Source organism: Plectropomus leopardus, chromosome 15 (assembly GCF_026936395.1).
Source record: "Plectropomus leopardus strain MGB_pleo_1.0 chromosome 15, ASM2693639v1, whole genome shotgun sequence".
Lineage (NCBI taxonomy): Eukaryota > Metazoa > Chordata > Actinopteri > Perciformes > Serranidae > Plectropomus > Plectropomus leopardus.
Genome location: NC_142190.1, coordinates 1993533 through 2012493, shown reverse-complemented (window position 1 = coordinate 2012493; position 18961 = coordinate 1993533). Strand labels below are relative to the sequence as shown.

General features: G+C 38.0%; 1 protein-coding gene across 3 annotated transcripts in view; it reads right to left on the bottom strand.

Annotated features, from left to right (window-relative positions):
* srrm3 (serine/arginine repetitive matrix 3) overlaps positions 1–18961 on the bottom strand; it is a 113827-nt gene that overhangs the window by 17234 nt on the left and 77632 nt on the right. For all 3 annotated transcript variants that reach the window (XM_088088149.1, XM_088088147.1, XM_088088148.1), the window contains exons 4-10: positions 18196–18297; positions 16510–16590; positions 14861–14929; positions 9261–9296; positions 8986–9036; positions 7155–7262; positions 3914–4079 (exon numbers count right to left, since the gene is read on the bottom strand). In XM_088088149.1, coding sequence (XP_087944275.1) covers positions 3914–4079; positions 7155–7262; positions 8986–9036; positions 9261–9296; positions 14861–14929; positions 16510–16590; positions 18196–18297 — 613 coding nt within the window. The remainder of the gene's footprint in view (positions 1–3913; positions 4080–7154; positions 7263–8985; positions 9037–9260; positions 9297–14860; positions 14930–16509; positions 16591–18195; positions 18298–18961) is intronic.

Here is an 18961-nt window from a genome sequence, read left to right as displayed (position 1 = left end):
GCTAAACCACAACTGCTGCAGGAAAATCCAGCTTCAGTTTCAGGATCTGTCACATGGAACCACCCTCAGTTTGGGGATTATCATGACACAAATATTTTGGTGGAGATTAACAGAAACATCACCTAGACGCTTAAAAAAAGATGCTGCTTATAAAAAACTAAGTGAGCCAGTTAAATGCTCCTCTCTCACGACATCCCAACTCAAACAGACCTCCCTCGCCACTGAGAGCAGAGACAAAAACGCCAGGGACAGAGGACACACTGCCACCTAGGGGCCACATGCACATCGACATGGTAGAGAAAAGCAGAAGAGAGGAGTGTGTCAACACCCGATGTGGGTCCCAACGTGATTCGAGGTGCGCACGTGCAGCTAGTTACGGCTACACCACTTGGACAAACCACATAGTTACAGACGCGAGGCCCTAGTAAACAAATACAAAGTTAATTCTGAACTAATTTCCATTCGTTATAAATGCAGAAAATTGAACATGACACTGGTCACTTGTTGGAATTAAATTTAGTTATTTAGTTGAGCCTTGAAAAAATTAAATGTATAATCAGGGGATCTTTTTTTAAGACATGGCAAAATTATCAAAATTATAATTATAAATTACATATCTATCTGTGTTGCCTCCTGAGTTAAACTGACCTGTCTGCTATGTATATTAATTTACCTGGCTCTCTGTCCATCTCTTGTCTAACTCACATTACACTTCAGTTAATAGACTGTAGGAGTGCGTACAGCGTGGATAATGTACTACAGAATTAAACCGCATTGACTTTGTAGGCTGTTTGGGTGAACAGGTATGTTTGTAAATATTTTTTATTTATTTTTCCAAGTGGGGTCTTACTGTGTTTGTTTATTTGTGTGCTGTTTTATTTAGGTTTTTCTAAATATCAAAATAATGGAGGATGGCATTTTAAGCATATGAGAGTTTATTGGCTATTTTTGAATTTATTTTAAGAATCAGTGCTCAAGTAGATACTTAAAGTTTGTATACTTTTACTTTTTTAACACGCATTTTACTCACTCGAACTCAAAGGGCCAAAGAATTACATCATGTACATGAAGCAAACATTTTTTCTGTAATAGCTCAGACGCTGTGAAAAATGTCACACAAAACAATATTGACAACGGAGGAAAAGCCCCATGAGGTAAGCCTGTGCTTGTTGAAATAATACTTTTGTTTTATCTCACTGTATTAAATATTTCTACCTACACTAACATTTTACCAAAATAAACAATATAAAAATACTCGGGCTGTGACATGTAAGTCAGATCGTGATGTGGTTTGTCCATAAAGAAAGCCGACCTTTCTGCACGTGCGCACCACGTATCGTCACGTCGGGTCTTGACAGAGCGTTTAACTCCTGGCGGTTTGTCAGGAGCTGTCGGACGCCTGGAGGAGAGGAGGAGCTATCACTGAGCAGAGCGTGTGCTTGAGAAGAAACACAACTGTATTGACAAGAAGAAACTAGGACACATACCCAGTTAACCTACTTGGTCCAGCTCCAAAGCATTTGAGTGCTTTTTATATAAACGAGACAGAGAGATTTGGGCATTTATTCATGGGTAAATACCACTTCAACTCATAAAGGAACAAAAAAGAAACAGTAATGAATGAAATAAGCAGAGAAAGAGAGAGAGAGAGAGACCAGATAAGACCTCATAGACACATGCGAGGAGACAAAAGAAGACATCAGCTCTCTGGAATGAGTGTTTACGGGAGGTTCGCAGCCCGTTTAGACGCCTATTCAACAGATTATTTTACAGGCGAGCCCATCTCTCTGACTGTGTTTTGTTTCTTTTCAACATAATAGCCGACATCCTGCTGCAGCTCTGATGATCCATTTAGAGAGCAAAGCTGTTTCTATAATAGGACGAGATTAAAACTCTCTTCAGTAATCAGAGACGATTTTCAAAGGAGCAGGTCCAAACTGAAAACATGTATATAATTTACAACACTTTATGCTTTAAGAGCCTGTTGTAGACAGTATGTGGTGCTGTTTTTTATTTTGAGAACAAACCTTTTATTACCCAAACTCAGCTGCACAAAAGCTTTTGGATGCAGATCGCCCATATGGAGAATTCAAAATGGCGACATGAAAATAAATTCAACAAAGAAGTTTACGTTACTTCCAGTTAAATATCAGATTGTGATTGTGATGTCGTTCAATTCAATTTTGTTTAAAACCTTGAAACCGAAGCAAATTGGTTTGAATTGTCTCAAAAACATGGGGTGAAGACAATGAGCAACTTGGCAAGAAATGTCCCACAAACTTTGATAAGTTAGTAAAGGTAACAAGAAAAAATCCTCAAAATTTATTTTTAATATAGAATTAAGAAAAACATGTCCAGAAATTATATTTAGTATTATTATTATTATATATTTAACATTTTTGACAGAAGAAAAATTATCAAGAAAGTAGTAAAAAGTTATAAGAAAATTACCTGTAAAAAAAAAAAAAAAAAATTAGCAAACGTACTTAGAATGAAATGACCCTAAAGAAGTGATGGGGGAAACAATCTACATGAATACTTTTTTGTCCTGTAAAATAATTCTAAATATACATATAATAATATTTATATATATCCATTCTGGACATTTTTCTCTTTTATTTTATTTATTTTGACAATTATCTAATAATCTTTCCTCCTTTGTAAATTTTCAGGATTTTTTTCTTGTTTTTTACTTTTTTCAAAGTTTGTAGGACATTTCTTACCACGTTGGTCATTGCCTTGTCTAACCAATTTGTTAAGGTTTCAAAGGGTTAAAAGAGTGAACGCCTCCCTGCACTATCTCCTGTAAACTAAGTGCTTTGCATTTATTCCTGGCAGGTCGATGCTGCTCTCTGCTGGACACTGAAACTCATTTCATGTCATTACTTTGTTTTCTGAGCTGTGATTTGATCTCAAAGACACAATGAGAGCAAAATGAGAAATACTGGATATTATTTACCGGCCACAACAATATCAAAACGACAGGTACTGTTTTGACCTTGTGAGTCTGTGTGTGTGCCATCATGACATAATGTCGTCCCGGAGATACCGGCTGTAGCAGGGCCAGCGATCAACGCAATGAAAAAACATTAATTTAGGACCTTCATCACATTGTCAAACAATATCTGAATTTGGGAGCTGCACCTTGTTACAGATCATTGTTTGCATACTTGGATCAAAACTTTCCAGAAGTGACTGGATGTGTCGGTTCAGGGAGAAATTGTTATCCATCCAACGCCTGATTTTGACTTTTGCAACATTTGCTAATTGTGAGTTTATCTGCGGTAAAACTTATTTTTCCTGATAGACGCTGTTTTTTCTGATATTTCTTCACGGGCATCAACCTTTGGGGGGGAGCAAATGTTTGAAGTTCTGTCTGAACTTTATCTGTGTCCAAAACAGAAAGCTGCTCGCAGGAAAAAACATCTTTTTGCTTACTCTTTTGGAAACATTGTGTGGCTCATATTTCCATCCGAGGTGCGCTAACTTTGACTCAGACGATGTGCACTGAACATAAAACACTAGAGCCTTTCTTCTCTTTGCTCCCTCCCTCTGTTACCGGCATACAAGAACAAATAAACTAAACTAAACAAAACAAACAAACAAAAAAAAGATGGCAGAGGAGTCAAAGAGAGCCAGAAACAAAGCAGCAGGAGCGGCAAGTTTCACACAGGACAGGAGTGTCTGTTAGACGTCAAAAATAATAACACTAATAATAAAGAAAACTGGCCTACGCCCCTGGGAAGAGCTGATAAAAGAATGAAAATCTTTCAGTGTCAAACAAGATGAGAATTCATGTCAACCAACACAAAAGGAGCAAGATCAAACTCAGTAGTAGAGACTGTGGCAGATACCGTTGGAGTGGGTGGGGGAGGGTGGGGGGTGTGGGAGCAAAATAGAGGAGATTACATACATCGTGCCCTTTCTCGCCCTCGCCGTGGTTGAGTCTGCCGGCCTTGCCGTTGCGGCTCCGCTGCTGGGTATGGTCGCCGTTGTGCCAGGCGGCGGGAGTGTTGGTGCCCGGGGACAGCGAGGTGCCGGACGCCTTCTGTCCATCCGTCTTGTGCTTGGAGTTCAGTCTGAGAGGGACAGAGCGAAGAATGATGGTTCAAGCAACTACAGAGAAATTTTAGAGTAATGCATGCTGACATGTCTTGATTGAAAATGTTAAAATCAGTGTACCACGCTGTGCTGCTCCTTAGTTACTGTTGCTATGCCTGACAAGCTTTTTGCTCCAAGCATGTAAAATATGGAGTTTTCAACCACATCAGTGAGAGATATTACAAAGGAAATAATATCAAATATCTGAAGAAAATGTTAATAAATATCAGAGAGAAGTCAACAGAAAGGTCTACAATTTGAATGTGAGAGCTACACTCACAATGACATTTGTTGGCGGAATTGACCGGAACCAGGATCTGCAAGTCTGACAGCCGATACCCAAAATGTTTGGGGGGGGGGCAAATTTTTCACTTTTATAGAAGACGAAGGATGTCAGATATGGATAAAACAATGTGAAAGACCAAATGAACAGCTGGATCCATCGATTCAGCCGTTTTTGTTTGATAACGTTTTCAAATTTAGCATACAAAGCTAGCGTCAGCTGAACACGCAAAGCTAGCGTTAGCTTAGCACGCAAAGCTAGTGTCAGCTGAGCACGCAAAGCTAGCGTCAAGAAAGCACACAAAGCTAGCGTTAGCTTAGCACGCAAAGCTAGTGTCAGCTGAGCACGCAAAGCTAGCGTCAGCTGAGCACGCAAAGCTAGCGTTAGCTTAGCACGCAAAGCTAGCGTCAGCTGAGCACGCAAAGCTAGCGTCAAGTAAGCACACAAAGCTAGCGTTAGCTAAGCCGCAAAGCTAGCGTTAGCTTAGCACGCAAAGCTATCGTCAAGTAAGCACACAAAGCTAGCGTTAGCTAAGCCGCAAAGCTAGCGTTAGCTAACGTTAGTTAGCATCTTACCTCGGAACAAACGCAGTTGTTTTTATTGATCTTTGATGGATTCAGCTGTTCATGTGCTCTTCCGCATTGTTTAATCCATATCCGACATCTTTATTTTTGGGTCTACTGCTTTGGGAAAGCCAGAAATCCGCTGTCAGACTTGCAGCGTCAGCCTGAGACCACCGCTTCGGCAGCTTGACCTCCCGCGCATAGTTACAGTTGCTAAGGTAGGATTGGACAGTGGCCGCTCTGGGGCGGGGCTTCGCGAAGGGGCGTAACGACGTTGGCTACGGCTGTAAGGTACGCTCATTCAGCTCGTTTTTTTCGTTCAAACCTTCAAATCCGAAATAAAAACGGAAAAACTGACCCATTTTTTTCCATTTTTGTTGTCAGAATCAAATAACCAAAAAATGAGAAAACCAAAGTCAAATAACGGTCCTAATGTTTTTTGGTTTTTTTTTTTTGCAAATTCTGTTTTTCATTTTCCTGTTTTGTATGGAAGAGGTTTTGTTTGTTTTGTTTTTTGAAATCATTTATTTACAGAAAACAAAATACATTAATGCCAGGTATATACAATTTATAACACAGAACATAGAATAGAAACAAGTTCTACACTAAATGTTTCTATGTAACTGAAACAAAATGTATATAATATGTGTCTAAAATATATTTCTGTAATGTATATAATAATTTAATAATCTGTTATTTTGTTTTGGCAAAATTGCTACAAACTTTCATGCCAATAAAGCTGATTTGAATTTGAAATTAAACATTACATTAATTAGAGCGTATATGGAACCTCTTAAAACTATGGTTTGTTTGATGGCTTTTTTTATTTTTAATGTCTTTTATAGTGGTAGATATGATCAAAATTAGGTTTGGAGTCTGTCCATTTTTGTGTTTGTGAAACTTTCCCATCATCAGAATCAGATGTACACATTAGTAACTGACAAAAACACACAGGGAATATAAAAAAAAGAGTACCGGTTAAAAAATTACAGATTTTTTTCTTTAAACATTTAGTAAATCCAGATTTTTAAAAAGAAAAATAACCCAATCCATTCTACATAAAATGAACGTGTTTCCAAGAATCAATATCTAACTCGATATGAGCGCAGAGTGGCATTACAGACATTTAATGGGTTTATTATAAGAGCACCATTTATGTCCTAATATATCCCCAGAGGACCGAGAGTCAATGAGAGAGACAGCGGCGGTCACCAGGGAAACCACAGCGAGGAGAACAATACCTGTGTAGGTGTTGATATGTGTGTGTGTGTGTAGGGGTATATATACATATATATATATATATATATATATATATATGGTGGGGGGGCCATAGGGAGTTGGGAGAAAAATGAGCCCTTCAAGAGACTCAGACAGACACTTAAAATTTTAATTTTTTAAAAGTTAAAAAGTGTTGCTTTTTTTTTTGCTATTAATGTCATCGAAAAGTTATTTCTGTCTTTTTTTTTCCTGGTAAAATATTATTATTAATCGTTAAAAAAAGATACACTTGTTTTATATAAACTATAAAATTATTAATAAATTATAGAAAAAAAAAATTATAATTTGATTTGTAGGCGTCTTTCAAAACACTCAGGGTCACCTTACAAGGCAGAATTAGAAAACAAAAGTATAAAAACAATATAATGGAGAAGACAAATTTGCAGTGTGTACAATCATTGAGTACAAAGGTTAACTGTGACTGAATATGCAAGTTTAAAAAGATATGTTTTAACCCTTTAACAGCATTCAGATGCCTTTCACAAGCACTGTATCTGTGAAATCTGAGAAAATGGTTTGATTTCTGTCAAAAACAAAGGATATATCCTTAATTGATGTAATTTTTGAAGTTATTATTTTATATCAATTCCCTTATTTTTCTTACCTTCACTTTTATATTTTATCACCACCTGTTTTGTTTTTTTGTGTTGCATTTTTTATTGTGAAGCACTTTGAGCTGCATCCCTTGTATGAAAAGTTCCCTATAAATAAAGTTAAAAATAATAACAATAATAACAACAATTATCATTATAATCGTAATAATAATAATAATAATCGTAATAATAATAATAATAATAATGCTGTTATTATTTCTTTTAATTTTTAAAATTTTTAGTTAAGACTTAAAATGTGTTACACAATGTGTGTGTGTGTGTGTGTGTGTGTGTGTGTGTGTGTGTGTGTGTGTGTTTGCTTGCTGAGAAGTGTACCTGGCAGGAGATTTGGAGGTGCTTCGTGTGGAGGACAGGGAGGCGCTGCGGGAGCTGCAGCAGCTGCCTTGACGCTGGGAACTCCTGCCGGGGGTCTCACCAGGGGACCTGGTGGACACACACACACACACACACACACACACACACACACACACACACACACACAAAGCCGTGTTGTATGTACACATACATCACAGGGACACACTCCACGGCGAGCTCAGGCGACAGTCTGCTGATATGTAAAACAGTTCATGCACTGACAAACACTTTCAATCTATATTCTAATGCAGACGGTGCGATGTAACGCACAGCGCTGAGCTCACACATTAGGAGATTCACGCTGCGCTTTACAGTCATTAACATTCTCACAGAGCCGCAGTGGCAGATAATGGAGGTAAAACACCAATATAAATTTATGAGACACTGAACGTGATTTCAATTGTACCCATTGTTGAGAGCTGAGACCATTGTTTGTTTTACTGTGTGCAGAGGATAAATTGTGCTCACTCTTACACACTGTGCACTGGATTTAAAAATTTAACAATAAGGAAGCTTTATATACTTAAAAACATGTATGTGTTTCTGTCAGCTGAATATTAAAGGTGAAGTGTGTGAGATTTAAGGGTCTTGGCGGGTTTACATTACAGATTTGTGCAAAACTTGAGTGATATTTTCAAAACGTCGATAAAACACAGTTTCGAGATGTTTGCGTTTCCACTGAGTGATGTTCTGTGGCTTCTCCGGTGATAACATCCCAGTAACCATGGCGATGGATGTTAGCAGTTCTATTTCTATTGCAGCCACCGCACTAGCCGTCATTATTTCCAATCCAAGGCCACGTAGGCGTGTTATACGAGCCGATACGAGCCGATACGATACGATACGATACGATACGATACGATACGATACGATACGATACGATACGATATGATACGATACGATACGATACAATGCAGTTTATGCGAGCAATAATGGAAAGGCGAGCCCCTTCTATGTGAGAGCGACCACGTATGAGGGATTTCTAGGAACTGATAGTCCACGATTTTACAGAGTAAATTTGGATTTAAAATTTCTAGATGATCCACTTAACTTTCTCAGAGTCATGTGATGCAATAACAGCTCTTGTAGCTCCTGCTGCAGCACGAGGGAGCCAGTTCCTGCTGAAGAGCACCTAGCCATAGCATCATGTGACCTAGAAACTGCACTTTTGCAAAATAGGGCTTTTTCAAATTGCATGAAATACCACCTCATGGGAGCATAAAAACTTATTTTGCAATAAATGGCAGTTTTTCAGAAATTGTTGTGCTTCCATTAGACGTATTTTATATTCAGTTTCAATTTGCACAATTTGAGGGTTAACGGAAACCCGCCTGACGAGGATTGCAGATTGCAACCAGCTGAAACTTACGCACACACACACACACACACATAAAAAAATCGTAATGATGGCTTTCTACTCTAAATGCACTCAAAAATCATTAGCTTTTTTTTTCCAATTAGGGAAATTTATTATGTTTTTTTTCTTTGTCCATTCAATAGATGAAGAATCTTAATGCAGAAATCACCTAATGGTTAAAATGACAACAAATAGTCATTTAAAATATATATATATTATGAATAAGTACCTCATATCAGTGAATAAAATGCTGCTTTAAAATATATTACATATTTTTTTATACTTGTCATTTTGACTCAAAATATCCAAATACTTAAAGTATCATTAAAAAAAAAGCAGTCATTAAAAAAAAAAAAAAAATCCCCTATTCATTTTTTTGGTGACACTTTGATCCACCGTCCATGTTTTTTTATAATGACTGTGTGTGCGTCTCACCTCTTCTTCTGTTTGTTCTTGTCTTTGTGTTTGTTCTTTGGGCTGCCAGATCTGAAACGAATGTCACACGTGAGATAACGAAGCTTTAAAACACGGCAAACACACACTCACACCAGCTGTAAAAAAACCCAAAAAAAGGAAACTCAGTGTACCACTCACCCACATGGGCTGCATTGTCTTTTGAACAATCAGCAGGCAGAAATGACAATAACACACACCTTACACGTGTTATGCATGTCAGAATGTATTGTGTTTTATTCTTGTCCCGTACACACCTGTATCTCCTCTTTTTCCTGGAGCCGGATGCAGATCTAAAAAGGAAAAAAAAAAAAAAAACACAATCATCATCATGATAAACTGAACAATTCATACACAGTAATGCCACACATGTGGACCAGGTGTCTGATCCCAGAAAAAGGTTATTTTTACACCCACGCTCCAGATTTGAGGTGGTTCTGGGAATTATTAAACTCACTTCTTGAAATAAATTCTAGGACATCGAAGGTATTTCGGACAATTTGCTGGAGGCTGGACCCAAAATCGAAAGTGTGACGGTACACATAACCAAAGTCGTCGACTGGCAAACACTTTTCTACGCTGAGAATAACTTCAACTTGTGAGCACAAACAAATCAGCATGTCGGAGGCTGTTTGAGTTCACATCTTTTTACACGTGTCAAATGAATCAAGGTGAGTTAGATTAAATATGCAGGTTCACGGTGACGTTAGTGTAAAAATCACAAAGCCAAAACAATGTGTTTTATATTTTTCTCACTGGAAGTTGCCTTTGTTGTTTAATGGCAAAAAAGCAACTGTTTTTAACCCACACATGCAAAAAGTCTTAAAACTTTGCAACATGAATTACAGCTTTTAGAGAAACTGCTGTGAAATGAGACATTTTAGACCGCAGCAATCCCCCCAAAAAACCTGCAAAATCATGGAGGGGGTGTCAAACACATGATGATGCTATACAATATGATGCACTGCTGTAAATTAAACTACCCAACATGATATAAAGGAGTTAACCCTTTAAAACCTGGATCAATATCAAAACTGATATTTTGGGTTTTGTTGGTCTGCATTCAGACAAACAATTCAATCCTCTAAAATCCAAGAAAATTGGTTTGATTTCTTTTGAAAACATGAAGAAAAATGCAATAAGCAACTTGACAAGAAATATCCAGAAAATTGCAAAATAAATAGATAAATCAGTAAATAACAATAAATGAAAAAATAAATAAATAGTAAAAGCTGACATAAAAATAGCTTGAAAATAAGCTGTGGTGGGGAAATTATAAGATATAATTTAAATAAATGAAAAAATGTCATAAAAACAAACACACAAAAAAAGACATGGCCTGAAAAAAGTGCTAAATAATAAGAATTCTGTAACATAATGTTAAATATGTAATTATGATAACTATAAATATAGTTTTCTGAACAATTACATATATATACACACATACATACACACTTTTTCTTTTCTTTTCAGCTTTTTTTTTGTTTGTTAATTTTTGGGTAATTTCTTAAGTTGCTCATTGCATTCTTTCTTTTCTTTTCTTTTTTTTTTTTTTAAGAAATCACGTTAAGTAAAGGATCTGAATACTTCTTTACCAATGCATAAATGCAATAAAATATCAGTGTACATCTGATGACACACGGCGCAGCGTCGTTTTGTCTCAGTTCATGTTAAAGATTGTGCAAACAGCAGGAGAATCGTGTATTTTCGCTCCTAAATGGAATATTTCAGCGTGTATTTCTGCACCCCTTAATGATGTGCATGTAATCTAAATCACATGCATGTATGCAGAGGAGTCCGCGGGGAGCTCTCACTCAGGGCTCTTCGCTCGCTGCTCTTCGGGATGTGGAAGTCACGCTCACATCACAGCAGAAAAAGCAGCTGCCTGCGATAACAAGACGAGATCCAGTTTTTCCTTTGACCGCGTATCGAGCGAACAGTAGCATAATGACGGGGAGGCCGGCCATCCCTCAGTCCTCAGCGTTCAACTGACACATCACCTCCGTATCACTTTCACCCTGGCTGCAGTTTCCATGGTGATTAGTCAGGCCGGGCTGAGTTGCTGCTATTTTCCAGAGCAGCACTTCATCCCCCCTGCTGCTTTACACACCTACAGCGCGCAGAGGAGTGGGAGGCAGCGGCAGCACAAAGTGTGTTGATCCACTGAGAGGGGAGTAATAAAGCTGTCGCTGTAACGTATATATGAGGCTGAGGTGTGACTCAGAGCTGTGGCGGCACATGTTTCCCCGCAGGAGGGAATCGGCGCGGGACCGTGAGGCGTTATTGTGGAGAGCGCTTTCTTCTTCTCTGGTTGCAGCTTCATCTCACACCTCACCTCCTGCTGGGTACCTAAAGCTCCCACCATCGCCACTTCATTGTCTGTGTCCACGCAGACATCTGTGTGCAGCCCGCTGTATGCACTGTGCATGCTCCGATAACAAAATATAACCTATAAGAATTATATTTGATATATATACTGTATATTTGAATTTCATTTGAAATTAAATTTTAAAAAAAACACTGGGGGGAAAAGCAATTTGGCAAGAAATGTTTAAAAAAAATTGCAAGAAATCAGTAACGTGACAATAAAATTGCCAAAAGCGTGAAGTTAGTTTTAAGTTGGATATTTGACCCTCTGAAAGCTAAGCTATTTTAATTTGAAATTTGACATTTCTTTAAAAAAAACTGGGGAAAAGGCAAAAAGCAATTTGGCAAGAAATGTCCCACAAATTGCAAGAAATCAGTAACAATCATGAATGTTAAATCAATGTTAAAAAAAAAGATGGGGATTAATAGCAAATAATCCAGGACATGTCCAAAAAAAGATATTAATAATTAAAATAATTTTATATTCAAAATTATGTAACAGGAAAAAAAAGTTATTTTCAGCCCTTTTTTCGGTAAAATTTTATTTTCAGCACTTTTTTTAAAGGTAACTTTTTGGTTTGTTTTGCATATAACTTTATTTATTTATTGCTTATTTTGAGGTACTTGTCCCACTATATTTATAATTAAATAATTTGTATTTAAAATTATGTTACAGTATAATACAGACAGACAGATTATTTTTCAGCACTTTTTTAGGTTATTTTCCTGTTTGTTTTTTTGCATATTACTTTATTTTTTTATTTATTGTTTATTTGAGATCATTTTTTTTCTTTCTTTCTTTCTTTTTTTTTTTTTTTTACCAATTTCCTGCTAAAACTAGGCTGCACAGACGTCTCCAAGAGGTCCAAGTGAAAGAGTGTGGATGAGGGTCTACTCCTTGCTCCTCCTCGTTCCTCCTCTCTCCTCCTCACTCCTCCTCACTCACTCTCTGGTCACAGAAAACACCCTCAACTCTAAGGAAGAGGATCCTCCACATGAGCTCAGTGAAGCCGTTAGATTCATTAAAGGGAGTTACAAAGGAGCAGTGGCACAAATTTTTAGCTCCAACATCGAGGGAGGAGGCGACTCTCCGGGGAGGAACTCTGTATTCTGCTCCCTCTATACATTATTCATACATCAACAGCACCTGCAATGCAGAGCAGCTCCACTGTGAGGCCGGAGGGAGGACAGAGGAGGTGCAGGGAGGAGGAGAGAGGAGGTGTGTGGATGAGGGTAGAGGAGAAGAGAGGAGGCGTGGGGATGAGGAGAGAGGAGGTGCAGGATGGATGGGAGGTGAGAAACAGGAGTGAGAAGGTGCAGTAATGAGGAGGAGGAGGCGCAGGAAGGCTAAGAGATGTGAAACCGAAGGGAGGTGCACTGATGATGCAGAGGACAACTGGATGGATGGGAGGTGTGAAACAGGAGCAAGGAGGTGCAGTGATAAGAAGGAGCAGGATGGGATGGACGGATGGGTGGTGTGAGATAGGAGCGAGGAGGATTGGATAGATGGGAGGAGGAGGATTGGATGGATGGGAGGACTGAAAAAGGAGCGAGGAGTTGCTGCAACGAGGAGGAGGAGGACTGGATGGATGGGAGGTGTGAAGGAGGTGCAGTGATAAGGAAGAGGAGGATTGGATGGATAGGAGGATGGATGGAGGAGTAAAAAAAGGGCAAGTAATTGCAGCGACGAGAAGGACTGGATGGATGGGAGGTGTGAAACAGGAGTGAGGAGGAGCAGGGATGAGGAGGAGGACCGGATGGATGGGAGGTGTGAAACAGAAGCAAGGAGGTGCAGTGATTAGGAGGAGGAGGACTGGATGGATAGGAGGATGGATGGAGGAGTGAAAAAGGAGCAAGTAATTGCAGCGATGAGGAGGAGAACTGGATGGATGGGAGGTGTGAAACAGGAGTGAGGAGGAGCAGGGATGAGGAGGAGGACAAGATGGATGGGAGGAGGAGGTGTGGATGGATGAAGGCATGAAACAGGATGGATGGGAAGAGTGAAACAGGAGCGAGGAGTTGCAGCAATGAGGAGGAGTGGGAAAAGATCAATGGGAGGAGGACTGGACGGACGGGAGGTGTGAAACAGGAGCGAGGAGGTGCAGTGATGCTCAGCCGTTTGGTGAGAGGCTAATTTTTCTCGGGTGGTGTACGGGGAGCAGGCGGGGGGCAGGCGGGGGAGCAGGAGGGGGAGCAGGAGGGGAGCAGGCGGGGTCATTAGAGCAGCACATTTAGCTCTGCTCCCTCGAGTCAGGAGGAGCAGAGAGAGGAGACGCTCTCTACGGTTGCTGGTTGTCGTGGTGATGTCCGGAGGCGCTGGACCACTTCCTGCTGATGAGCTCCTTCTTTTTTTCTCCTCCCTTCCCGCCTCCCTTTCATCCATTCTCTTTCTTTTCACCTTTTCCTCCTTTCACTCTTTCTTTTCTTCTCATCTCTCTCATTTTTCACCTCCTCCTTTCCTTTTTTTCCATCTCCCTCTTTCATTCTTCTCATCTTTACCTCTTTCTTCTGTCTTTCTTTTCTTCCTCTCATTTGGTCTCTCCTCCTCCCCTCACCATTTTTTTTAACTTTTTTCTTCACTTCTTTTTCTTTACCTTTTTTCTTCCCATGTTTTCCTTCTTCCTATCTTTTTCTCACCCCTTTTTTACTTCAAATGTTTCCTTTTTACTTCTTTTTTCTTCCTGTTTTAGTCCTTTCTTTCTTTTCATTTTCTTCCTTTCTTCTCTTCGTTTTACTTCCCGTCATTCCTCCTTACTTTTTCACTTCCTTCACATTTTCATTCTTCCTTTTCCCTCTTATCTTTTCTCCTTTTCTGTTTTCACATTCCCTTTCTTCCTGTCTTTCCCTCTTTCCACTCTTGTTCGATTTATCTTTTCCTCTTTTCCTTTCCTTCACCTTCTCTTCCCGTTCTGTCTTTTTTTCCTTTTACTTCAACAGTTTTTAAATTTTTCATTTTCTTTTTCATTTCTCCTTTTTTCCTGTCCTTTTCTTCATCCCTTTTTTTAGGATCGTCTTTCCTCGTTTCTCCTCTCTGCCTTCCTTCTTTCTTTTCCTTCTTATTTTTCCACCTTTCCTCCGGTTAACATACCTTTTCTGTTTTTCTTTTCTTACTTTTCTAATCTTTCATCCTTTTCTCTTTCACCTCCTTATTCTTCCTTTTTTACCCTGTTCCTCTTTTCCAGTTTCACCCTCCTTTTTCTCCTCATTTTTCCTCCTTCCCTTTTCTTCTTCTCTTCTTTCATTTTCACTTTATTTTTCTTGCTCTCCTCTTTTGTTTTAGTCCTCCTGCTCTTTCTCTTCCCTTTTCTCCTATTTATCTTTCCTTCTTCATTTCCCTTTCCCCTTTATTTTCTTCTCATCTATCTTAAAGTCTTCCCTTTCTTTTTCTCCCCACCTTTCCTCCCTTGTCCCCGTCACATCCGTCCCTGTACGGCGGGCTGAAAAACCTCTGAGTCTTTCTCATGTCACTGATGACGACACTCGCACTCACCTGTCTCTCTTGTGTTTCTTCCCGCTCTTTTTCTTCTTCTCTCTGTGAGTTGGCGACGAGCTGCCGAACCTTTCGATGGAGAGAAGGGGAGAATTTGCACGTCGTGACAAAGATGCAAAACAAGCCTCAGATTGCTGCCAACTTGTGTCTTTCCCTTCGTCACCGAGCGGCGTTACATCACACCTCAGAGGATCTCTGCACGCGGAGGAGACAGCTGATCTCTGTCTCTCTGTCTCTCTGTCTCTCTGTCTCTTTGTCTCTCTGTCTCTCTGTCTCTTTGTCTCTTTGTCTCTGCCTTTCTGCTCTACAGTGGCGTCATTATTCCTGGACATCCAGGCTTCAGCCCAGTGTCTAATAAACAGCCCGGGATCTAAACATGTAAATATAAATATGTGCAGGAAGCGTTTGTCTGTGGAAATCCAGATAGCTTTAAGATTTTTTCAGTATGTTCAGATTTATTAGTATTTTGGAAATTTTTGTTTTGGCATCCCCGTTGGTTTAGAAGGCTTTTTTTTTTTTTTTTAAATCACCAAAAAAATTACCAAAAAAAGGATTAAACTTTTTTTAAAGAAATTTTTAAAAAAAGAAAACGTCACTTTAAAACAAGTCACTAAAGATTGAAAATAAAATAAGATTCACCCAAAAATGTTTAAAGAAGAACAACTGCCACTTAAAAAATAATCACCAAAACTAAGAAAATAAAAATCGCCAAAAAAGTTGAAAAGCAAAAAAATTACCTAAAACATTGAAATGTTTTGTTTTTTTAAATCATCAAAATAAATAAATAAATAAATAAAACAAAAGAAAGAACAACAACATAAAAAAAGAAAATATGCCTTCCGAACCCACGGGCCCATACATATATATACATATTTTTTAAAAAATTACATCAGAGATAAAATAATTAAAAGATTCAGCCAATTAAAGTTGTATGCCCTTCCTCAAAGCCAAAATAATGCAAGATAACTTAAGTCCCTCCCCAGCGCTTTAAGACTTATTTGACATGCCTCACCACCTCCTCCCCTCTCATAAATAACGAACAGTCCCTAATAAATATAAAAAGCCCTGGATCTAATAATCTGTTCATACTTACACGTGACAAAATGTACTAAATTCTGCCACTTTTATCAAAAATACAGAGTATTTTTCCATTTCTAGTAAATGAATGTCTAATGATAGCAGTTGTGAAGAATTCTGTTTCTACTCAGTAATAATTACTAACAATTACTCATATTTTAAACATCACAATTTCTAAGTTTTGAAAAATGTTTTTTGGGGTAAAAAAAAGGTGTCAGAGTGCATAAAAAAGCATCTAAATAAAGCTTCAAAGTGCAGGACCCTCCTCCCTGCTCCTCCCATCCTTTCTCCTCGGTAGCATCACCTCCTCCTCTCTCACTCTTTTTTTTTTTTTTGATTTTTATTTGCTGACCTCATCCAGAGACAACAGAAGATGAGACGCTTTGCTAATGACTCCCTATATTTTCCCCCTCGCTCCTAAACTGCAGTATCCGATGGCTCGTTAGAAATATTCACACCAAAATAATTGGAATTACACTTCACAAAAACCACAGTGTAATTATTCTGTCAGCGAGGCGGCAGAAAAAAAGAAAAATCGAAGCACTTCATCAGCGCGAGCCATTTCCACTCACCGACTCCTTCGGCGGCCAGATTTCTTCTTCTTCCTTTTCTTTGGACGCGGGGATGGAGAGCTGCTTGATTTCCTCTTCACTCTGAATTGGCCACAGAAGGAGAGAACGAGAGTGAGATCGAAAAAGCCAGATCCGGAGCGAGAGAGGCAGAAATGATTCACAAGTGATTGTTATAATAATTTCCAGAAAGAATACATTTCTGATTATAGTTATTTGCCGCAGTGTGTGGCGATAAGGGTCCATTTCCTCATTTCCTCCATTCATTCTGCCATAACACGCAACACATCGTGCCACGGAAATAACACTTGATCTTTCCCGCAAAGTGTCACATTCAGAGAATCTAAATGACCATCAGCACTGCGGTCCGCAGACATAAATAATAACGGATGTTTATCTGCAGGTGCACGCTGTTACTGTGTGAGGAGCATTTTCATCTGGAGATCAATACATGGATATCAGCCGAGGAAACACCCGGAGGCCATGTGAGGGAGATAACAGGCGGCTACGTTTATTATAAGAATGAGCTGCTCATCACCAGTGACCTTTACATACTGTTCATAATTCACACCTGAATCCTGTCATAACAAGTGTATATACCTAATTATGAACCACAGATCTATTTAGGATTTAAAAACAGCCCATCTGACAGTGGTGCAATGTCATTTATTATTATTATTATTATTATTATTATTATTATTACTTATTATTATTATTATTATTATTATTACTATTATTATTATTATTATTATTATTATTATTATTATTATTATTATTATCACTATTGTTATTATTATTATTATTATTATTATTATTATTATATATTATTATTATCAGAAATTTGAAATTATGTTACTGTAATATATTTAATTAAATATGTAAGATAAATACATATATTCCATGTTATTTTTCTATTTTATTTTATTTATTATTATTTATCTTATTAATAAGAATAATTTATATGTCAGCTTTAGTTATTTACAAATGAAGAGTTTTGCACAAAAACATGAGAAGCATTTATGAAATGTGATGTTTTGTTACAAATTAAACTACCAAACAGTTTATACAAGTACTGCAATAATTACTCAATTCACAGAAAATGCATTGCCCATTATTTTGATACACATTTAAGTTTTTTTTTTTACACGTTTCTTCTTGTAAGTAGTAAAGCCATTTTTAGGTGTTTTTGGTTTGTTTTTGTTTTTTTGCATTATTTTAATTTGAAAGTTTGAAAGTGTTTTTCTTTTCTTCTTTTTTATAATCTATTTATTCTTTTTTTGGTATTCTTTTTTAAAAAAAGTTTTCTCTGCATTGGATACTTTTTATTTTATACTTTTATTGTATTTTCCTGATTATACTCATGTTTACTTGAGTACCATTTTCAATGCAGGACTTTTACTTGTGTATTGACTTTACTTGTATTTTCACAGGGTGGTATCAGTACATTTACTTAAGTAAACTTCTCCCACCATGTGCATTTTAAGGTTATTTTGTATTTCAATAGAGCAGCCTCAATGTACAAAAACTTTGTAGCACCTGTACAAAAGTATAAACGTTTTTAAACATTTCCAATTTTGTGAATTTGGGGTCACTTTGAGAAAAGTCATCAACTTTTAGGTTAAAAAAAAAAGTAATTTAGGGTGTTTTTGTTACTGATTTTTAATGCTAAAATAGCACGTGTGTGTTTACCGGTTGTCGCTGTGGTAGTCGTGGTCATAGCCTCCGTCTTCATAGGCAACCAGTTCAGGGTCCTCTTCATACCCGTCAGGCTGATAGTGCAGGTGGTTGACCCTGAAAACGCAAGAGTCAAGGGTTACTGCTGTGAACACAATGACCTTGACCTTTGACCTTCAGTCAAGCCAGCTGTCTCTTGGATTTTAATGAGAGTCTATTTGTGCAGTTACTGTTGATACCAAGTGTACGTTTGTGCCAAATATGAGGAAATCCACTCAAGGTGTTCATGAGATAATGTGTTTACAAGAATTAGATGGATGCAAGGTCAATGTGACCTTGACCTTTGACCTTTGACCACCAAGATCTAATTAATTTATTGTTAAAACCAAGTGAATGTCTGTCCCAAGTTTTCTTGAGATATTGCATCCAAAAGTATGACACAGAAAAGATAACAAGACCTTGACCTTTGACCACCAAAATCTAAATCTAAGTTCATCCCTGAGACCAAGTGTACGTTTGTGCCAAATTTGAAGAAATGCTCTTAACGTGTCCTTAGGACAATACATTTACAAAAATGAGATTATGCAAGGTCACAGTGACCTTGACCTTTGAGCTATGACCACCAAAACATAGGGCTGGGCGATATGGAATAAATCGATATTATCAATATCAATATATATCATGATATACATATCATCATCATCATCATCATCATCATATCAGTATTTCTGTGGAGCTTAAAGGTTCCTTTGACTCCTCAGTGAGATATGAAGATATCATC